The 23,787-nt window shown below is 38.0% G+C and overlaps 1 protein-coding gene and 1 long non-coding RNA gene across 4 annotated transcripts in view; one reads left to right on the plus strand and one right to left on the minus strand.

The window, feature by feature from the left end:
• The window catches only part of LOC144983784 (uncharacterized), a 50,842-nt gene that overhangs the window by 7,207 nt on the left and 19,848 nt on the right, over nt 1-23,787 (minus strand). The window contains exons 1-2 of one of the 2 annotated variants that reach the window (XR_013647591.1): nt 7,226-7,361; nt 5,456-5,579 (exon numbers count right to left, since the gene is read on the minus strand). This is a non-coding gene — a long non-coding RNA (uncharacterized LOC144983784). Of the gene's footprint in view, nt 1-5,455; nt 5,580-7,225; nt 7,362-23,787 lie in introns of those variants that run through there. The other variant, XR_013647592.1, reaches the window with a different exon arrangement.
• cblb (Cbl proto-oncogene B, E3 ubiquitin protein ligase) overlaps nt 1-23,787 on the plus strand; it is a 44,662-nt gene that overhangs the window by 7,019 nt on the left and 13,856 nt on the right. For both annotated transcript variants that reach the window (XM_023962412.2, XM_023962414.2), the window contains exons 4-9: nt 17,072-17,218; nt 17,377-17,533; nt 18,461-18,582; nt 20,836-20,973; nt 21,513-21,600; nt 23,154-23,285. In XM_023962412.2, the coding sequence (XP_023818180.1) occupies nt 17,072-17,218; nt 17,377-17,533; nt 18,461-18,582; nt 20,836-20,973; nt 21,513-21,600; nt 23,154-23,285 (784 nt within the window). The remainder of the gene's footprint in view (nt 1-17,071; nt 17,219-17,376; nt 17,534-18,460; nt 18,583-20,835; nt 20,974-21,512; nt 21,601-23,153; nt 23,286-23,787) is intronic.

A 23,787-nucleotide genomic window follows, 5' to 3' on the forward strand; every position in this document is an offset into this window, starting at 1 on the left:
GGCTGGAAGCCTAAAATCACCAAGGAGGTCTTTGAGCTGACATTCTACCTTTATTTTATCCAATGACTCTAGAGACACAGATGTGTAAAGACACCGCCCGCACCTGTGTATCAGGCTTGTTAATGGTCAGAAATGGTTAAATAGGCGGGACAAATAGTCTTGAAGGTTTGTGTAACATGCCCAGTAAGACTATTTGTGAGATGAAGATTCAAAGATCATCTGACAGACAAAATGCCACGTCCCAATTTTTATATCAAATATAAGATAAAATAATAAAAATAGACGTTCGGTCGATGGTTCCGTGATGGTTGTTTTGATTATTAAAGATTAAGCAAGTTTTACTAACCAGAGGTTGAGTTGAATGAGAAATGGCAATGGAAAAAATGTGGACTGATTTGAAAGTAAAAAAACAAGACATTGAGGTTACTTGGTGACCTGATGTGGCTCCAGCTATGGGTTTAAATATATCTCAAACAGTCCAACTGTTGCCCCCTTTGTCACCAAGCTTGAACTGTCTATTGCAGCGAAACATCTTAACTTTTGTCTTGAATTGTTAGTGTCAATAAAAAGCCCGCTGTAGGTACCATAACCATTCGGCCTGCACCAACCGTTCGGGGTCCTTCGACTAGTGCTGAGGTCACATTATGTGATTGGCTGTCTTTTGGTCCGATGACATGTCAGATAGTGATTGGTCTGGACAAATTATGATACTACCATAAAAGAAGATATTATGCGATCCGTTGTAAACAAACAGAGCTCCGACACAGAGCGAGATTATTTTCTAAACGTGCTTTTAATATGATTATTATTAAGTGCATTGCAGCCAAACGGACTGCGGTCCAAACTGTTCTCCGGACCGCACACTCTAACAAAGCACCTTCCCTGCCTGCGAACACGAAGCTACTAGACTCCAGCTGCTCTGCTCAGAGACACGGTTCTCTAGTGTGGAGCAGCAGGTTCATTCTAACAGCCACAGATCTTTTTACAAAGTGGGTTGTGTCAAAATCTCTCAATAAACACGACAAAGAATAATCTCAGACACAACTTATGAAGGTAAAGAAATTTAGGTTACAAAAGGAAATGTGAAATGAAAATAGGTAGAGCCCGAGCAGTTTTGTCCAAGTGGGGCTACCGTAGTGTGACGTTATCCTCAGTCAAAAGGACCCCGAACGGTTATTACAGGGCAAATGGTTACGGTACCTACACTGGCTGCTCAGGTGCCTGTTGAGAAAGAATATAAAGGCTTTATCTCAGAAAACGCCCCAAACAATTCATACATGTTAATTTTTTGTTTTTTGTTTTAACTTTTTAACAAGTTTTTTATCGGTTGCTGTTGTGTATTTTTTGTGTCATTATATTAGGACTCCCTCAGAATACACTTTTGATTTCACAAAGTAGCCCACAATTACTTGAACTGCCATGTTACCAAGGTAATGTGAGAATCCTACGGGCTTCATGTCCATGAAAGCAGTGATGATGCACTTTGTTTCTATTGTGCTTCTGCATTATGGATGAAGTTTGGGTCTATAAATATAGTCATAAATGCTATATGATTTAGACATAAATATGTCGCTTATGTATTAAGCTAAAACTTGACTAGATGTTTATATTGCATATTATATTTGACCCATATCAAATGCTTAAAATTGATTAGTTCTTACTTTCACACTTGAGATGTAACTTTTGCAATCACCAACTTTTACTAATTTATATTAAATATACAGTACATTTTGGAAGGAAAACTTAGTTTTCATTTTCCATTTGAACACTGATCTAATAAACGCTTATAGTCGGCAGCTATTTCACTTGTTTCTTTCATGTACTACATTGGCTTGTAGAAATAAGAAAGCTCTACATAAAAAAAAAAACAGTAACAGAAGCCCTAAAAAGCAAATTTTCGGTCAAAGTCCTGTTGAAACTCCATAGACTTATATAAACTGAGTGGATCAGTCAATACGATTTTAGACGGTAAAAATGAAGGGTAAAGTAGGACGAGCAGATTAGCCAATTTTCAACACCCACCCAGAAGTAACGTGAGTTTTGTTAAGTTCACCTGAGAGCCCACCCACCTGTCAAAAGAAACCCCACCCTCAAGGAGTGATTGGAACTGATTAGAAGAATTTCTAACCAATCAGCATCAACCGTCATGTCCATGTCTGTGATTGGCTGGCTTTTGGGACACATTTGTCACACATTGCCCTGCTCTGGTTTGAGTGCACAAGACAGACAGAATTTCTCTCGAGTGAAATTTTTTTGTTTGCACATATTTTGATTTTCAGGTGCATTTTTATTTTCAAGTGCAATATAATTTTTTGAGCTCACAAAGTTTTACGCTCAAATAGTAGTTGTTGCGCTTGGAATAATGGCACAAAAACCATTCCATAAGCGTCAAGTAAAAATCGCTCCCTTTTGCAACCTGCCTCTAGTGGTCTTTTGAGGGACTGCAACATTTGGTACTTTCTGGTCTGCAATAACTCTCAATAGTCATCTTTAGAGTGACTGTAGCTAAAATGTAGCTAAATGCAAGGATCAGATTTGTGGTTTCCAGAATGTGCTCCCTAACTTGAGTGTGAGGACTAATAAAAAGACAAAAAAAAACAAAGGACTGTAAACTACTTTTACTTCAAACTTTAAAATAAATATTAATAATATATGTTTTTGGCGTTTGGTGAGGTCATTTTGGTATTTAGCAGTTTAATCACCACGTGATCTCTGCACTTGTATTTGGAATGCCTGTTTAGAAATGAGGCAGGAGTTGGAAAAAGTCAAATTTGTCAAATTATGCTGGAGTATGAGTCAATGCTATGCAGGTTTCTGTATTTTTATAGTAACATTTAAGAAACAGGATCCAGAGAAAAAAGTTTGTGATCACATAGACGTTTTGTGCAAGAGGGGCTGCAGCATTTCAATGGAGTTTTAAGCTGCTGTTGATTCTCAGGAGTTCACCCTGAGTGCCAAGAGCAGAGCTGCAGGGGAAAAGTCCCCCACACACTTCGCATCCTGTTCATATGTTTCCGCAGTTGTACTTTCATCTGACTGCATGTTTCAGATTTTCTCTTTTAATTCAAATCACTTGTGTCCAGCCTGTCGATGGCTCTGTACCAAAGCCGCCCCTGCAGACCTATGGCATTTCTTGGGACTGTCACAATGACGCTGCACCCTTTATGGCATTTACTGCTACATGAAGATTACCAACAATGCAACATCTTCCCCAAAATAAGTTTTCAGACTGTCAAATTTCATTTTTGAGTGGATTTTTGTGAAGTTTAGAACAGATTTTGCAATTTTGAAAGTCATGCAATTTGTTATAAGCCCATGAATCCATGAACTGGTTTATACAGGATAAGAACTGGATATAATGTTGCTATTCATGGATTATAAGGGTATACAATAGGGTATGAATAGTACAAAGTTATTCCAAAATCACTTTGAACAAAAATGTTTAGTTTCTCACAAACAGTGAAATGCGAATTTTTAACCCATCAACTTGATATCATACACATCACAATACATGTGGACAATTCTGCGTCACAGTGGCCTCTTTGCTCCCTTTAGGTGTTCTCCTTTCGCGGTCTCACTGTTTCTCACATTTTTTCAGTGCATGCTTTTATTTTTATTCTTTCCAGCACACTGTGTTCTGCTTACTGATTGACTGATTGTCAGTCCATCTCCATGCCATGTCTCCTGTACAGAATGCTATCAGTTTATCAAACCTATATAAAATCCTCAAATGCAAGCAAATCTTTGTTTGTATTTTATAACACTGGACTTATTTTTCTACAAATGTTTGAACTTTGAGATTTTAAATAAAAGAGAACAGTGCGAAAATATTAATGTCTTTCAGGGAAGTTTATAAAGTGTGTAGTTAGGGGGTTAACAGCCGTGATAAATGAGGAAATACTGCACTGTCAATCCCTACACAGTTCAATAACTGATGTAAGTAAGGACAGTGGTGATTCCCTGATTTAGTGTATCAGCAGCAAATTACTTTATTCACTCCTTTATGCTTTCAGCATATAGGAAGTTTCAGATTTATCTAAATGGATGTGTATTAAATATTGAAGATGTCATAAAGTGTCCAACAAAAAAAATACATTAGAAAATATACATCTGTCAGCCACCGTATTTTAAAGCTCAGCTTTTATTTACCTAAGATGTGAAGATATTCAACCTTTGCAGACTCTTATGAATCATAATTACCGGATTTTTTGCTTTTCTTGTATGACTCGGTTTGCTGCATGGTGGCTCAGTGGTAAGCGCTCTAGATACACTGCAAGAAGGCCCCCGGTTCAAGTCCCGGCTGAGGGACCTGAACAGGAACATCAATGGGGGACCTTTCTGTGTGGAGTTTGCATGTTCTCCCCGTGCATGCGTAGGTTTTCTCCGGGGACTCTGGCTTCCTCCCATGCTTTATAGGTTAATTGGTTACTCTAAATTGTCCATATGTGTGTGAATATGAGTGTGCATGGGTGTGTGATTGTGGCCCTGCGACAGACTGGCGACCTGTCCAGGATGTCCCCAGCCTTCGCTCGCAAGTGGCCGGAATAGGCTTTGGCAGCTCCGTGACCCAGGAAGGGACAAAACGGAATAGAAAATGATAATTAGAAGATGAATGACTTGTTTTGCACTTCTTTGATTAAATAAAACTGATACATTTATAATAAATCTGGACTATTGGAACATTGAGACAAAAACAGCTATTTTTCTCTGGGTAATACTTATGCAGCAACTTTGTATCTAACGTAAGTGACAGGTCTTCTATTGGTGTGAATGTCAAATGAGGTGGTAGCATTTGGTACAAAGCCAGTTCATTCTTTAATGAGATGAGAACGATCAGGAGAGACCTACTGCTACTGCAGTATAAAATGTACTGAACCAGCTTTACTGATCCGCACTGTTAGGGTGTAAAACTCTAAATGAGCTCTCTCTCTCAGAACAGCCTGTGTTTTCTGATGGTTGGATCAGATTTTTGACTCGCAAATGCATTCAGTCAACATTCAAAACTGCTCCTTGTAGCTTCTAATGCATGCACTCACATTTAGTTTTGCTGTCACAGGATTATTTTCAAAATAGCTGCATGGTAAATGTGTTCCTCATTTTGTTTCGAGAAGCTGTAAGAGCTCTATTTGCTGCCACATCATAAAACCTCAATGTATCGTCATAAAAAATTGAACTTTTATAAACAGACCAGCCATCTTCTTGCAGTTGTGCATTACCCAGATAACGAACTATAAGAAAAGCAGTACTTTTAACTGATTTGAAAGATTTCAGGTTCAATAAGTACTGAGTTTCTTGCTGTTTTAGAAGCAAAAAAGCCCTTTCTTCAATTTTGTGAGGTTGTCACAATAAATCATACTAGTATAGTTTGCTTCCTGTGATCCCCAATGAATCTAATTCATGTTTAGAAGTGTTGAGTAAAAGAAAACGCCAGTGGCCGTGTGTTTACGGTACATACATTCCTGGAGCAGTGAGTGCTTTTGGTGAGAAGTGACGTCATCACAGTCAGTGCATTCTCTTCTTGCGGGCTGGAGTGATCCTCCACCGGGGACTTGGCGCGCTGCGGGGCTGGTCAAGGCTTTCTGAAGACAGAAAAAAAATTGTTTTCAATGTAGTTAAACGTGCATGGGCAGTGATGTATGTTTCAGAGGATGTTCGATTGGCCATTCTGCATGTCAATCAAGTCAAAATATCGTTTTCTTTTTTTGGTTAGTTATCTTTGATGGCCCGCGATCAACCAGTTAATTGTGATCAGCATAATGAGAACCCCTGCTTTAGATAGACATTTAATGGTAATTTTTAAATCAGTGGGTAGGAGTGATTAAAGCTATCAGAAAAACAGAGCATATACAGTGGTCCCAAATTATAATGTGGTTCATCTCAGTTTGTGGTTCATGTTTTGCCTCCTGATTGGCTGTAGACCATTGTCAGTCAATCTCCTCTGTGGCGTGTCTCCTTTACACTACAGAATGCATTCAGCTTTGGTTTCATTCTACAGAACTGGATTTATTTCTCTATGAAAGCTTGAACTTTTTGAGAGTTTAAACAAGAAATAAAAGTGTGAAAATGTTCATGTCTGTCTGTGTGACATGCATTTAGTGTGTAGTTAGGGGTTTTAGAGCCTTAAAACATCTAAAATAAAAAAAAAGACCATTACTATTTTACCAATTGCAGGTCTTTTTTAGAACGTATGTCCTGTAATAAGCTAGGAATGACTGTACACTTACTCCTTCCAGTTTTTTATTGTGTTTAAGGATCTTAAAATCTGGGAATTCAGTCTTAGACTCTATATATTAAAATGACCCTAGAACTACGCAGAATATGTTTACATTAGGCTGCAACTGACAATACTTTTAGTTACCTGATTTATTATTTTTTAAATCATCTTTAGAGTATTTTGAAAGCATCAGTTTCACTTTTATCCATTTAAGTCAGTTAAAATGACTCATCTGAAAGCTGATTTTAAATAAGATTTTGTAAATTAACCACATTCAATAGTTCACCATCACTATTTCTTTATATTGATGTTTATACATTTGGTATGGTATAAAAATGGTTTTGGGGCCTCAGTATCAGTATTAATGTGAACTTAAGGCTGACTCTTTAACAAACAATTTTCCCTTTTTTCCAAGTCTCAGGAATATGGCAGAAACCCCAAGATACACAAGATTAAAGCCAAGATATTAACCATGTTACATTATGAAACACTTTTCTGGAGTTTAACCCTTTAACACCAGAGATTTAACACCTTTTTGACATTCTGTAACTCTTCGACCGTTTACACAACCAACACGAATCGGCAGTTTTGCATTGAATATGCAGCACATTACTAACGTAAAGTGTTGCAAGCCGCTTTTCTCTCCAGCTGAATCAGCTGGTTTACGTTGATTGCGGAACCTCTGGGAAAGCGCACATGATTCCAGTCCATTATTATTATTATTATTATTATTCACTATTGTACAGTGTAGCATATCAGCACAAGGCTGCTTTTCTCCGCTACAGAATTCGCTGGAATTACAGTAATTACGTTAGTGTTTGAAGAGTTACGGTAGTCCAAAGAATGTCAACACTCGAAATAAAGCTCTGTGTTAGACTTTCAGATCATCTCGACCAGCAGGGGCAGAAGAGAATTTAAAAGGAGGTCAAGCGTTAACAGGTAGCTAGACAGTAAAGCTCAGTTCAAATAGGCCAGTGTGGTTCTCACTTAGGAGTAACAGGGATTCTTTACCACAGGAGTTGATAGCAAATAGACAATGGAGGTCTTGACACTCAAGTTAAAATGTAGAACTCTGGTCCAGGGCATCAAATTCAAGGTCCAAAACAAAGGTCAGAATAACAGGCCACAGGCTGGGGCAGAAAAAAACAGCTAGAAATTCAGGAAACAAAGAAGCACACTGGAAGCAAGGCACACGACACTTACTCTCTGGCACCAGATGAATGAACAAGAGACGCTTAAATAGAGCACAGGTGAGGTGAGTTTAGTAATTAGAGCCAGGTGCAGAGAGCAAAGATACAGCGGGGGGGAGGGAGGAGAGCAGCCAACCATAACACCACGAATTTGGTTGTTCTTTTATTGAAGATTGTTAATTAACTCTCTGACAGAATTTGAGTCGGCAAAAAAAGTACATTTTAATAAAAAAAAATTGTTTACCATATATATTAATTGCAAATCTCTTCCACGCATTGGAGTACTTGGCCAAAATAATGTAAGAGGATATTGGATCAGGTGCAAAATAAAGATCTAGAACCCATTTTCTTCATGTGTAACTGTCTTGTTTTTTTCTGTTAAAATTTACAGACATCGTTTTGTCCAAATAGCTTGACTACTCACTACCTAGTGCACTATATAGTGGGCTTGCCATTTTGTATCACTGTCCTAATCTTTGAAAATCCAGTGCCCTAGAAATTTCGCTGAAGTCTCTGAGAAAAACCAATGTGCATCTATGCTCACTAGATTGGCCGGTATAGACCACAGTATTTGCATGCATGTTGCAATCATCATGCTATGTTAGCATCCAAATACTAAAACCACAACTTTGTAAACATTAGAGGGGAAAATAGCACCCTTTTTATTAACCTTTTTTTCGAGAACTGATTTGGAAACACATACAGAAGCATGTTGCAGCCAAGAGTGTTGAACAGAAAACCTAGCAAGGAGGAAACAATATTCAACTTTCCTTCTGCCAGAGTCTTTCATTCCAACCTTTGTTGTTTGTTCAATGTTTATATAACAAGCTTATATAATAGAAACCATTGACAACTAAAAATTGTGTAACAAGATATGTTAATTGTTGACATCGCTGCTTACAAATTGCCAAAGTCTTACCATAAATGTCTGTTTCTGATCTTATCTGGAAAACCGGCTGTTGAAAATGCAATATTGGTGTGTAGCGCAGGAAACAGAGACACTGTTTGGTTTAGAAGCATCAATACTTCCACTCACATGCATGCACTCCCACAGCCAGCTCAGCAAACCCCTCTGTGTGCTTTCAACAGCATTGGGCACCAGAAGGAAGCTCCACTCATAGAAAATCCATCCAGATATGAGGCTTAAAAAAAACATTGTCACCTGGACATGACAAATAACCTTCTCTGAGCCACAATTTACAATGTCAGAGTTGGGCTTGAATTGTTCCAGAATCAGATGGTGTTTTAAGATAAACTTTTTTTTGTATTTCTTTTCTGACTGTGACAAAACTTTGCAGTTTTGGTGTCCCTGAATGCTCAGTGTCTTGGATCTGGGGACTAAAATTCCTTCTTGACTCAGTTGGTTGAGCTGTAGATAATAACTGAAAGAAAATGCATTCCATTAGTTAAAACAGATCACACCACGTTTGAGTAAATTTGTTAGTCTAGAGATGTGTTGTGATATCCACTTAAAATATTGTCACAGTTGTAAAGGCATGTTATCCCTTAGGTCACAATTCTTGGCCTAAGTTCAAATTTTTGAACTTCAAGGAGGAAGTGTTGTTTGGGCAGGAAGTGCAGTGCTGATGAAGAATGCTCTCAGTGTTTGCTTGCATGTGTGTGTTTGTTATTTTTTTAACAGCCTTTTTAGACATTTTTGTTAATTCTACCAGTACTTCTGCTCTGATTGATTTCTAATGGAGAAAAAAGGCTCAAAAGCTCTCCTGATAAATTAGATTATTACTTAAACTTTTAAAGAAGTCTTTTTTAACCTGATCTTGCTTCAACATAACTTGCTTTAAACAAACTTTTTTCCCCATGAATTTCCTTGTCTCAGATGTCGATTGAAAATCCCTGCTGATTACCTTGTGTGTAGACAAACTTTAAGTCATCATATCAACGCTGTGTGATTGCTGGCAAATATTAAAGAGATTTCAGAGGTCAGTCTAAGATTTATGCCAAGACACGGTAAAATATTGAAGATGTTAAACTTTGTGGATCTGTGTCATTCTGGTTTAGAAGTTCCTTTCTTTCCTGCTACTGATTATCTGAATCAAGTGGATTTTGTCACAAAAAAAACTGCAATTGTAGGTTCGTTAGAAACGAGCTGGGCAGCAGCCTTCGACTATTTTCACACATCTGATGTAGACAATGTTCAGAGGACAGGAAACCAGGAGGGAAGGCGCTAGTGAGTGGTTGAGACCAGGTGTTACCACAGTAACAGTGTAGCTGCCTGTGACCCGTCAACAAGTTAATATCTCCTTGAAGAAGTTATTTGTCTCTTTTACATCTTTCATCATCAACCACAAACGTGGAAGTTAGATACAGTGGAAGTTAGATACAGTGCTTCTATACCAGTGGGTTGTAATTTATCATTTTGTAGACCAGAGGACATGTTGCTTCTTTAGAAGAAACAAACTTCTCAGTCTCTGGGGGAAGTTTTTGTTAGTCTGGCCAGAGTACAAACCTCAGGTTTGAGACCAGCATCATAAGGCTTTTTTTGTTTTGTTTTTGTTTTGCATTTTAATGAGTAATCTACTGTAGTTGTAGAATACTGAAGCAGCTCTGGAACATTACAGGGATGTTGGAGGGTGCATTTGTACAACCTGCTTTCAAGTATACCCCAACTATCAGATGGTATACAACTGTGATTCTCATTGTGAACTGTTGGGTTCTGGGTTTAGTCATGCCCCAGCTCAAAGATGCAATGTTTGCACTGCTGCTGAAAGGTTACATAACTCCTGGATAGTCTGGGTTACTCTTTATAATAATTCAGAATATCTAAGTACAGTAAGGTTAGCCATTGGAACATTAAAACCTTTACATTTAATGCCATGTCTTCAGTCAGAAAAGCATTGGTCCCCCCTTTCAATAGTTGAAGTATCTCAGATTTGTTTATCAGAAGGTTGAAACAGGGAAGTAAATTGGCTGGTCACTACAGAACACCTAGAGCAGGGGTCGGGAACCTTTTTGGCCAAGAGAGCCATAAACGCCACATATTTTTAAATGTAATTTCGAAAGAGCCATACAATAATGTAGTGTCTCTTTCCCACACTGAGGCATGGAGACTTAACCTCATTTAAGGTTCTTTATTCTGGTTACTGCAGACCGCAACAAACGCCGTAAAATTAATTCAGCAACTCCTGAATCTCTCCTGTCGACACGAGACGAGAGAGAGCGCTTCTACCAACTTTATATTCACCTGCTCCCGCTCCAGGCCTCCCATTTCCCTTATTCGGCCCATAGCTGAACCCCATTGGTCCAAACTACCTAACAACAGGCTGAGCGACAGAACTGAGAGCCAATCAGATCTCTGCTTGATGCCTTCAATGAACCCCAGAACTTTTAACGCGGCCCGACAGCCAAGTTAAACTCAGTCCGCGACAATATGTTTAAAACTAAATATACAAGTGAATGTGTGCATTTGATGTAATTTCAACATTTTTAAAGTACAATAAGTCTGTGGATTATTTTTAATAACATTGTTATTCTGTTGCTAATAAATGATGAGTATTTCTCGTGGTAGTTCTGCTGATGGTCTAGTCTGGTTGATACGTGGTGAGTTTCTGCTTCATGCAGGCGTTGAGACTTTAAACGTGATCTTAGGTTGGTCTGAATGTTCTGTAGATGTGACAAAGACTGCTCACATGCAGACGCGGAGCCAAACACACACTCACACACTGCAGTGAGTGACGGGCATTGGGTTTTACGTTTTTACAATCCCTGCGCGATTCACCTGCAGCCTGTCCCACCAACCCCTCACCCCCACCCTCTGCTTTCTCCCTCACACATCCCGTCTCCGCATCTGCGCGCTCTTTCTCAGAGACGGGAGCGCGAACTTTAAGGCACGGCAATTCACAGGTTTCCAGTTGGTACAAACTCTGTGAAATTATAGATAATTGTAAACTTATAGCGCTGGCGCAGATTTTTCTCTCCAAGCACCGCTACTACTGCGCGCCTCTGGCATCGCATCGCGCCCGAGAAGGACTGGACTAATGATAAAAAAAAAGTATAATTAAAGATTTGTCTGCGAGCCACATGTGACCATCAAAAGAGCCATATATGGCTCGCGAGCCATAGGTTCCCGACCCCTGACCTAGAGGGTTGAGGTTGCTGCTTCCTGTTGATCCATATTTTAGTAATAATCTTTGTCTTTTTAAGCTCAGGATAATAGCATAAAATACAAGACTAGTGTATGAAATCAATTAAAGTTTTCTTCAAAGAATGACCAGCAAACATTATTTATCTTCAGCTCCTTCATATCAGCAGGAGCCAATCAGTTAAGATGGTTGGACATTGGACGAGACACCTTCCGGATGCTTTCATGGAGGTTGTTGGGTTGAGCACTTGCCTTTGCTGCCTCAGCAATAACCATTTGTCCTAATGGGGATGGTAAATGAGCAGAAAAAAATAGTTTTTGTCAGAAAAAGGTTTGGGGATATCTCCTCTGTTTATCAGTATGTAGGTCCTGGAAAATCTGTAAAAATGACATACCGGTAATTTAATGTTTTTCCTTTTTTTATGTAGAGCTATATAGATTCCCTTAAAAACAGGAAGTTAAATGAAGTTTTAAAAAAAACAAGCAAACCTAATTTAGTAGATTAAAATGTTTGTCTCTGTAGAATGGGAAAGAATTGTTACTGTCTGTGGAAATCTATAAAATATTGAACGTTTCATTGAACATTTGAAGATACAAAGGGACAAGGCTGACAAAGGCATTTAAGGCCTTGGATCCCAGGGACTTCAGTTCAGTCAGCATTAAAAAAACACAAACCTTATCTAATACTGCTATGTATTCAACATTGTCTACTTTAGACTTGCGGAAATTCACGTTTTTAGAACTTGCTGACCTCTAAAGACTTCAATGATCTTAGTAGGGCTGTCAAGGATTAGTCGACATAAACTAATCAACTGTAAAATTCATCAAATGCTAATTTGGTATTGTCGACGCATGTATCATTATTATTTTTTTGTCATTTTAAATGATTACCATAACCACCATCCAGTCATTGGGATCGCAAAGCACAACAGGAGCTTTTGGAGGTGGTATAGCCCTTTCTCAACCATAGAAGAAGAAGACAGATATAAAGTTACGTTTAATGCTGCATTCACACTGGCTGCGTGTGGTGCGTTCAAGAACGCCCTACGCGTTTTATGAACACACATACAGCTGGTTGTATACACGCCGGACTGGCGGCACAGACGCAGGTAGCAACAGGGAGAAGATTTTTCTTCTTTTGTGCATTAACCGTTTATTAGCACTCATCTGCCCACCTACAATATAAAGAGGCTAGGGGCGCAAAATCAAATCCCGCAAATTTTGCTCCAGACGTTTTTTTTTCACAGCTCTGTTCCTATAAAAGTCAGTCTTGGAGTCATATTAATCCGACCGGACACAAACCGCTATTATTAATGTCTCCTTGGTGATCATGTTTACAAAAGTTGTTACTTACATTATTATTTACTTATACTTATTATTTACTTATAATAATTTAAAGTGGATGCCACCCACACGTCAGTACTAAATCTAAGTCCCCGATTGGTCACAGTAGTGTGTTGCTGCGATTCAGCAAGAAAGAGTTCAACCGGTTCTAAAAGGATTGAGACCTGTGTCAATGGTTGAGGTAGGATGGATTTAAAAACATACAGTTGGGGATCTACACCCTGCCTACCACCGAAGACACTTTTGAAAACTAATGGAGGAGAAATGAATGTAGAATATTTTGCTGTTCACCAATTGGAATAAAGTAAAACCCATGTTCATAAAAATATTTTTGCTTAGTATTTCTATGGGAAGTTTATACAAAGATTTAGTGCAGCTATCAGGAACCCTATTGCTTGCGATGTGTGTCGGTTCTGGTTTCAAGACGTTTAGCAAGGACTCATTGTGCGCTGAGACGCTGTCACTTTAACCCAATGCATCATGGGAGATGTAGTGCAAACAGCAGCCGAATGCGGACAGATTTGCGTCTCTAAGCTTCATGGTTTTGTTCACTTTTTCCACGGTCTGATACTGGATCCCACGGAAAGCTACACCGCTAAAGACAAGCTTTAGCTGGTCTTTTTGTTAGAACTGAGCGACTTTATGAGCAGAATCGGAACAAGGAAAGTGAAGACTTTATCCACTTCTGATTAAGCCTCCAAGAATTATAAACACACAAAAAATTTTTTTTTACAAACTTTCATATTCCTAACTACTCAGTGTTTTATCAGGGCCTGTTTGGATGAACACAGAGCTGACATCCTGGAGATGGAAAATGTTTTTAGATCAGTTAATAAGGGCAATTTCCCGCGGCACACCAGACCATTTCCCAGGGCACACTAGTGTGCCGCGGCACACTGGTTGAAAAACACTGCCATGCATGATGCGAACCTCCACAGTGAGTACCACTATTACCTTTTGTAAAAAATAAAAAAAAAGCACAATACCTTACATTAACAGAAATTGTTAAAAATTGACCAATCAACTAATGAAGTAATTGTTAGTGACGGCCCATCCTGAAGTAGCATTGTCCATGCAGTCCTGTGCTGTTTTTTCATAGTGTTGGTGTGGACGCGGTCTCTCAACTATTGATTCTGCTCCAGTTAGAAATTGTTTTCACAATAGTTTTAATAGAAAGGTGTTTTGGAGGACCCGCATGCAGAAGACCAGGGACTTTAAGAGTTTAATTATTTAAATAAAAGACAACCTCTCAGTGCTAAATCAGAAATGCAGTAAGCAAAAATATTATATGGATTGACGTGCATTAAAGAGCCATGCAGCATATTTTGCAATCCCGATGTTTTGTAATAGTGTCAAATGGTGGCCAGTTTGATAAATGGAAGAGATGCAGAACAGAAACCAGATCTGAAAATTCACAGTGCTGAAAAAACAAGTTTGCACCATGAGTGATGAACATGTAAACGTTTCCAATTTCACCACAGATTCCTCATTCACAGACTTGTACCTTTACTTGTTCAGCCTAAGAAGCACGGCAGAGCTTCTGCATCTCCTAAAGGAATCCACAGCATTGACAGCTTTTGTGAATTAACATTTGAGTTGACTTCAACCATAAATGGGTTAGTTATGAGGTTGTTGTTGTTTTTTCAACTTTGTGAACTTGGACTTGTATTAACATTAATTATAAATTCATTGAAGTCTTCTTTTCTTGATAAATCACTAGCTAACTTGAGCTACGCCTGCATTTGGCTTGCTGAACTGAAGGATCTACTTTGATTCCCTAGCTTAGACCTTTTCTGCAAATACTAAGCAAAGGTCAGTCAACATTAAGTAATCTAAGTTTAGTTAAATGCTTGGACTTTAGTTTAATGTTGCAGCTAATGGAGTACAGTGTGGCAGTACTGCATTTTTGGGTACACAATAGTTGTCAACTTGCCTTGTTATCAATCCACATTCATGCTTCCAGGCGTGTTTGAAAATCCTGGAGAGGTTCCAGGTAAACCACAGGCGTGCTATTGACACCAAGGACCGTAAAGTGACCTACACACATAAACCAGAAAACAGGCTGTTCGTGCTTTTTATTGTAGAAATTAAAAGATTTAGCATTTGTTGTTTTCCTAATGAGATAGATAAAGTCATACAGTGTAATATCCTGTTTTGGCACAACCTTTATTTTAAAAACAAACAAACAGTGAGACGTGTTTTTTCGGGCACTTGAGCTTTAGTCATCGCCAAGTGATGCCCAGAAGCTGCAGAGGAGCTGATCTCTTTAAGTGGAAGGAAAAACATTTGCCAGTGGGTGGTGGCTTCACCTAAAACTCAGTGGAGCTATATAAGCAATCAGCATTTGCTCTTTTATGAATTATTTATGAGATGAATGTGCCACAAAGAAAGAAACTGTGCATCAGTGATCCTTTCCCTGGGTAATGTAACACATTGCCAACAGCAGATTTAGGGACTTAATTTGTCCTTTTCAGATGACCTTTTTGTTTGTCTGGACAGACAAAAGATCAAATATTATCACCATATTTCATAAGGATGCAAACAGTTGGGAGTAGTTAGGCTCTATCTTGTCTTTGAATAAGATACTCAAGAGAAATTAATGCAAATCAATATTGAAGAAGTATATTTTGTGAAGGTGCAAAAGCTTAAAACAGCTGATTCAATGCAGATGCATGTCACATTTAAAGCGTAAGCTTAGCAATTAGGATTTGTCAGTCTATGCTTGCTTTTTTGTTTACATTTTTCTGTACACATATACCCAGGTAGTGACATCTGGAATAATATTTGTTTTTGTACATATCTCATTGCCAAACCAGTCTCCTAATTTACTTGTTATTTACAGCAATCCTGAACAATAATGTTTAACTCAAAAGTTCTATTTGTCATTTGTATTGTACAGAATTTTGTCAAACTAATCTGAAAGATTCCTTTATCTGCAGGTTTGCCACATCCTGTGATGCATTTAAATTTTGGGGTTTTGTGGGATAATTGCTGTGTCATGTTTTGCTTAAGACCTTTAAGTGATCAGACCTAATTGCCAGAGAACTTTCTTTGTTTAGTGCCAGACCAATATACATATTTCAACATTCATTATCTTTTTTTCCATGCAAAAACAATGTGATATTGTCTGTTTTCTTAATCATTTTCTCATAAAAAAAGATTGCTCTTCACCTTCTATCTGTGTTTGCAAAAGCAGGAGGACCTTTAACATATTTCCTGTCAGCAGAAAGATTTTTAAAATATATTTTATTAAAATGCAACTACAAGAAAAATCCCTGAAATTAAAATAGATAAAAACAAAAGAAGATTTCTTTTTACTAGAAACTTCCAGCAGGTCCAACTCCACTTGGTTCAAACTAGCTGTATTGTTAAGTTTAGCAAAAGAAAGCAGTGAAACACAAACAACTAACAGAGTATCTTCACATTACACACACAGTTGGTGCGCTTTTCGCCTGATAATACTGAAACATCCGTCAGCGCTGCCTTTTTCCCCGCACTCCCAGGCTTTGTGCTAAAGCCTTCAGCTGGGTGTGTGTTCCCTGGAGTCACTCAAGTGTTAAGAAGCTCTGGTTTGATGTGAAAGTGAGTTGGAGGTGAATTCCTGCTCCCAGCAGGAAGGAAGAATCAGCAGCAGCTGACTATGGGATTCTCTAGATAATGTTTGCAAAACGAATAAAATACCAGGCAGAGCAGCACACGAACAGCTTGGTGTTTCATTACCAAGATGCACTCTAACTTGAAACCAAAAATTGTGAAATTTAAACTAAACTACTGAGTAAATGTTTATTTCTAAAGGTAAATGTGTAACCTAAATAACACAATTAAAAAATGATGAAGTTGTTGACTCGCATCCAAATCAAAGTCAACTCTTAACTCCATGCAGATGTGAGGTTCATAACTTTATAACCCAGAAAAACAGGCTAACTTTGTGTATTGGGTTGCAGAAATAATGAAATCAATACCTGCTCAGTTTTCATGTTGATTCTCTGTTTTACAATATATTTCATCATTTTCTCCATATTTGGAAATATGACTGACTGCACAGCTTGTGGCATTTACAGCTTATGTAAGCAACATGAGAAAAATACTTCTCCGTGATGAACTCCATTTCATTTGGATACTTTGTCTTCAAGAACTGAACATTGAATTTCCAAGGCTGTAGGAAAGTTAGGGATCTCTTCGTTTTTCTTGAGAGACATGAGCTGTTTGTTTCTTCTCTTGCAGAAGGAACCTGACAAAGCTGTCACTGATCTTCAGTCACATGTTAGCTGAAATTAAAGCCCTTTTTCCTGGAGGGCAGTTCCAGGGGGACACCTTCAGAATCACCAAAGCTGATGCTGCTGACTTCTGGAGAACATATTTTGGAGAAAAGTAAGTCCCTTATCATCTTTCTCCTGTTAAGTAGTGCTATTTAAGTGCTTAATTCCTTTGTTTTTGCAGAACTCCAGCATTTCATTTAAGTGAGTGCTATTATTTCCACTTTATTGTGGATAAAGATTCAACTGGTAATTAGTTTGGTTTTCTTGCAGGACAGTAGTGCCATGGAGAGTCTTCAGACAGTGCCTTCATGATGTGCATCCCATCAGCTCAGGCCTGGAGGCAATGGCCCTCAAGTCCACTATCGACCTCACCTGCAATGACTACATTTCTGTGTTTGAGTTTGACATCTTTACACGTCTCTTTCAGGTTAGTGTCATGATCGGAGGATGTGTTCTTATTAAAAGAACGTTTTTTTTTTGTTTCTTTTCTATCATGTTTTTATTTAACTGACTTTTTTCTCGTTGGTTAGAATTGACATTTGTGTCCAAATACCCCGATTATTAACAGTAGGTTGAGGTATTAAGAGAAAATAGGAGTTCAAACAAAGAACCTTGTGGAACTCCACAACTTTAGTTTTAGCAGAAAAGCCTTTGGGAATCAATGTATAAAATTAGTATTTGTTTTTTTCCAGTTCTTTAATTAACCTGGAGTGATTTTATTTTACCAAATGAACATTTTATTATAGACATAAATGTATTTTCTGAAGCAAATGATCAATGTAAACTCAACCTGATGTGGGATCCAGCACCTGGCAACAGTAAACTTTACAAAATTAAAGTTCTTAGATTTTATAAGATCTCTAGACTTGTATGAAATACATGAGTGCACTGAGGTTTGAAAAGGAGAAATAAATAGTATTTGATGTCTCTATTTTCTTCTAATTTTTTACTACAGATTGCTTTTTTAGTTTAATATGTTACACATACAGGTCATTTTTTCCTGTTAAGCAATCGAGTAAACAGACTTAACCCTTGTGTCAGTAATGTTTGTTAATTCCAGTCCATGTCAAATGTTTTGGCATAAATGTAAATGTATCCCACAGCAAAGCTCAAGCCAGCTGTAAACACAGGCAAACAGAGGAGAAGCATGTTGTGAAGGAGCCAAATTTCGGAACCCTTCACTTTTGTACTCTTTTGCTTTGCGCTGTGCAATTATATTAGCGAAATTTCATTAGGTTTAACCGAGTCTACATTTTATCAGTTATTTATGGCAGAGGAACATGGGGGAGCTTAGAAACTAAATGTCAAATGATGACAGATTAATTAAGTTTAAACATTTGTTGGTCTCTTCCAGCCGTGGGGATCAATACTGAGAAACTGGAACTTCCTGGCAGTGACACACCCAGGATACATGGCTTTTCTAACTTATGATGAAGTCAAGGCTCGACTGCTAAAGTTCATCAACAAGCCTGGCAGGTATTTGGATGAACTTGTATGTGTTTATCTGCAGAACTTTGTAAAAAGATTCAATTATCTGCCCCCCTTTTCTATAATTCAGTTGATGAATTCATTCTGATTTATTGACAATCCACGATGACATTTGCTTAAATTCCTGTTTTCCAGTTTTTCTTGATCTCATCATAGTTACCCCACTTTTGTTGTCTGTATGTGGGGTAAATCAACCATATTGTAAAAAGGCCAAAGCAGAAAAACCTACAGCCTGGTTCTGACTCAGTTTAACTGGTTACCACAGTGAGGCAGGAATCATTTTGTTAATTTTTCCCCCCCACAGCTTGTTCTTTTTTTTCCTGCAACTCTGCTGTTCTGTCAGCATAGAAGAGTTTTCGTGCTTCTCCATGTTATTGCATTAAGTGATGACTCAGCACAATATTTAGCCTGGCTCTTGCGGAAATAAGACTTCTTGTGCAAAAAGTGTTTAGTTTAAAGTCCTCTCTAACTGCAGTTAAGTGTTTATAGGCTTGTTTGGTTTTAAAAACCGTTGCTCGGTCTGATCTGCTTTCTGACTCACCATAAGAATGTAGGAGAGGACACTTCAACCCAAATGACTGTTCTGAATAGTTTTACCACCATTTTAAAAGTCACAGTCTTTAGCTCTCCACATTGATGTCATTTGGTACACAGCAGGGAGAAAAAACATGGGCTTTTATTTTATTTCTATTTTTTTAATAGCGGTTGTGAGGCAGTTTAGTTCATAAATGTCTCCTTGACTGTTGTCTTACTCTAGAAAACTATTTGAACTGGAATGTTTCAAATAAAATAAAAAAAATGTCACATACATTCTTTGGCTTCTTATATTTTATTCACTTTTGGAAATTGAAAAGTCAACAGTCTTCTACTTCTGGTTCTGTTTTTTGTTTTTTAAAGATTTTTGATTTCTGCCTTCTGCAACAAGGCCGTACTCACGTTCATGGTCTTTTTATTGTTTAGATTATACCTATAACGCAAATATATTTACAACAGGCTTGATAGAATTTTAAGGCTTGGTTTTTGCTCTGGAGAACATCTAGGAACCAAAAAATTAACCACAAAATATTGAATGAAACATACAGCTTCTTTTAGAAAATAGAAATAAAAGCCTCAGTATATATCTCCTTGGTTTGTTTATATAGGCTCACTCCTAACACTGTAATGGAGACAATATTTAGGTCAGAAGGTCAATTGATTCAAAATGATCTGGCTTGAACATGAACTGCTATGTTTTAAATAAAATGTAAATTTCAAATATTTTTTCATATACAAAATTAAACTTTTTGTAAAAGTTAAATGGATACAACTTTTCTCTTGAATTTCTTTTGCGTATGCATCAGAAAACCTCAAAAACCCACTCCACTTGGTGTTTTTAAAATGTTCTTGTGGCATCTTTCTGATGATGGAGGACATATTTACAGAAGATTTAGATTAAAACCGTGTTTCTGAGTATTTCTTTATTCAAATCATGGTGGATCGGGAGCAGATGAAAAAATGCAGTTTAAAAAAAGATTGTAGCTGTTACACCAGAAGCTCCCTGCTCCACTTCATTCTGATAAATCCACTTGCAGACAAATAGGTCCATGTACGTCTTTGTTATACTCTTGTAAGCAGGCATCTGGCTCAAAACTGTATGGCAGGATAGCTCCAATATGGCTCGCCATTTTTTGTTTTGAGGGGCTCTAAGCTAGCAGGAGGGGGTTAAAACAAAGGGATGATGGGAAATGAGCACTGGCTTACTCCACGCCAACGGTCCCGCCCACAACTCAGAGGTGAATTTTGATTAAATACTGCTGCTCTGCAAAAACTAAGACCTAGAAAAAGACAGGTTTTTTGATTTGCCGAAAAACACCATAATTATAATTAAAAGAACACTTTTAGTATAGATCAAAACATGACTGGAGTGGGACTGTAATGTAAACAATAATGATTTTAGTATTTCATGTTTATTCTGTTTAAAACACTAGTTATCTGAAATCTGGCTTTGATGGTCAAACAAAACTGGTTTCAGAATGGAAATGTGAAAAGGAATCAATGTTGAATAGATTAGGTCCAAATTGCAAATTGGATCTAAACATGACCTTGTGAAAGCTGATTCAAATTGATTACATCTAGGCCAAGTGTCACATCTTTAGCGACCAAACGGTGTCTCAGTGAGAATGTAATCCAGGAGTCGATATCCAACAGTTATTGTGTTTTCTGACCTCTTTTGAAGTGTTGGTACATCTGTGTTCCTCACAGTTACATCTTCAGACTGAGTTGCACACGCTTGGGTCAGTGGGCGATTGGCTACGTGACCGGCGACGGCAACATACTGCAGACCATCCCCCACAACAAACCACTGTTTCAAGCTCTGATCGATGGCTTTCGAGAGGGCTTGTACGTAACAATTCCTTTTTTGTTTCTCTTTGTGCTTATTGATTACTTGGTTAAAATCCACACTGAGCGTTGAACCGAAGTGTTGTGTCACAGTCGCTTTCATTGGAGTTTGGAGACTGGAGAAGTGTTTTCTTGTTCCGAAATGATAGAGCCGGCCTCAGATGTATTTTTTGTCTAAAGCCGGGGACAAAAAGTGATGTCTTTGGGCTTGAATTTGGTTCAAGGCCATCTGCTTCTGTTATATCTGATCATCTCACAGACCCTGAGTCTGTCAGGCGTGCCTGCTTTTATTTACTGGACAGACTGCAGTCTTGTCCAGTGATTCCTCACAGTGAAAACAAAATGCAACTCCAGAAAGTAGCCGTGTTTCTTGTCAGTATTTTAGTATTAAATAAAATATTTTCGTTTTTTTTGTTAGTTTAATTTTGAAAATACACTATTGGGTTCATGTAGTCTCCATGCATATTTCATTCATTCAATAGGAAATGCATATTTGGTGCATCAAAACACTTCAATCCTCTTTCCTTTTGAATTCCTAGCTACTTGTTCCCTGACGGTCGCAGTTACAATCCGGATCTGACGGATTTGTGTGACCCGTTGCCTCATGATCACATCAAAGTGACACAGGTGGGTTTGCGTGTAAAACTTGATCTTTGCAGAGTACAGGGGTCCCTTGTTTAATGGAGGGGTCACGTTCTAAAAATAACCTCTGATAGGTAAAACCCCTTGAAGTAGAGTAGGTGTTTTAAAGCTGACTACACACTATACACTTTTCTCAGACAGACATGAACTTTTCTCTCTTGTTCAAACTCTTAAAGTTCAAACCTTCTTAGAAAAATAAGTGCAGTATTATAGAATTAAAAAAAAAAGATCTACTGGCAATCGAAGACCCATGTACATGTGACAAGATAAACGTATTCTGTACTGGAGACTAAGGACAATCGTTCACAGCCAATCAGGACGCTGAACACAAAGGGGCTGCAACGCTTACACATAAAAAAGAAAAAAATCTCAGAAACAGGAAGACTGTGAAAGGTGAACAACGATATTGCGAGGAAACGTGTATTTCTCACATGTGGACCCTCTTAACACTAAACACAAATTTCAAAAATAATTCTATAAGAACTTTTTTTCCCCTCAGTTTTGATAAATATCTAAGACTAGAGTAGCTCAGCAGTTGTTTTCTTGTATTTTTCCCTTTGTATTTTTTCTGTAGTTTGTTTCTGTTTCATCCTTCTTTGATGGTGTGATAAGACAGAGATCCTTCTCTTCTTTTAGCTTTCGTTTTTGCTCTACATGCTGTGTGTATGTGGACTTTCTTATATAATCTGAGGAGACTAAAACCCAATTGACTATACAAACGCTGATGACTGTAATAAAACAATCAGGAAATATTGCTGTCCTTTGAGGTATTATTTCGTAGTTAAATGACTGCCTTTTGTCTGTTTTTTTGTTGTTGTTTTTTTGTTTTTCTTTGTTCTTAAACATTTCTGTTTACTCTGCAACTTGGGAGATGATGAGCATAGTTTAAAATTCAGCAATACCCATAAAAGTGGTGGCTTTAAGTGCTGTAATCTTTAGCCTGGAGTCATAGCTGACAACCTGCTTCTGCTGTTTGCTCAGCATTGATCATTTGCATCATCTTCACTCAAAAATGAGAAAGACAGTTCAAACCCGGCCAAAAATTGTTAAAAAATTAGATATTTCTTCAGCATCTTGTCACATGGAAAAGAACTAGGTTAGAGGTTAGAAATGTCTCATCAGAGCATAGACCCTGATAGACAGATGAACCTCCTTTCTCTCTAAGTTTAATTTCCTTTGGGTTGAACAATAAAAATGGCTCGTTGTGGGTAACCTCTTTCTGTTAGAGTTTACCTTCCTGCCACATTTTATTTAAATGTCAACTTTAAGCTTCTCGACTGCGTTGGTTTTAACTTGCATTTGCACCCACCTGCCCACACGCAGAGCTGCACCTCCAACAAAAACATGCAGGAGCCTAACTAAACATTTGGGTAAGGAAATGCAGAAAAGCAACTTCATTGAAACATTTTCATGTGACAGAAAAAGATTTGAAGCTGGCTGAATCCCATGGTTTGAGTCTCAGTCAAACTAAATGTTTATGCATGAGGGGAAAAGCACAAAGATCCGATGAATAACGGGGTCTGAATGTGCCTCAACAGGAGCAGTATGAGCTGTACTGTGAAATGGGATCCACTTTCCAGCTTTGCAAGATCTGCGCCGAGAATGACAAAGATGTCAAAATCGAACCCTGCGGACATCTGATGTGTACACTGTGTCTCACGGCCTGGCAGGTAAGCTAAAAAATAATAATATAAAGAGAAGCTGATGGCTGTTGGCATCTCAATGCTCATTTTTTTTTCTCCTGTCTGCTTGATCAGTGTTCTTAAGATGTTATTGTGATGTTATTGTCATTCTGAAGGGTTTTCTCTGCCTCCTGCAGTGTGGATGTGCACTTCACAGCCCTGTGTTATAAAATATCTGCTTATACCTGGAAGTAGCTTTCTTTATTTTGGTTATGTGGATTATTTGCTTTTAAGATGAACAACTTTGAAAACTGGCACAAGTCTTGACCTTCAGGTTGCACCAAACACACAAATATTTAAGCTTTTGTCCTTCAAATCTAGAGGACCCAAGTTGCAGCAGTACGACTGGTTTTGACCTCTTTTCTGTGTCTGTGGTTATGTGTGTTTTTAACCACTTTTCAAGTTTTTGCAGTTTAGTTTTGAACATTTTTTTGGACAGTGTTTTTCTTTTCTATCTACCTTTTTTTGGTGTCAGATCTTCTGAAGATTC

Source organism: Oryzias latipes, chromosome 14, assembly GCF_053564925.1.
Source record: "Oryzias latipes strain Hd-rR chromosome 14, Olatipes_Hd-rR_3.1".
NCBI classification, from domain to species: domain Eukaryota; kingdom Metazoa; phylum Chordata; class Actinopteri; order Beloniformes; family Adrianichthyidae; genus Oryzias; species Oryzias latipes.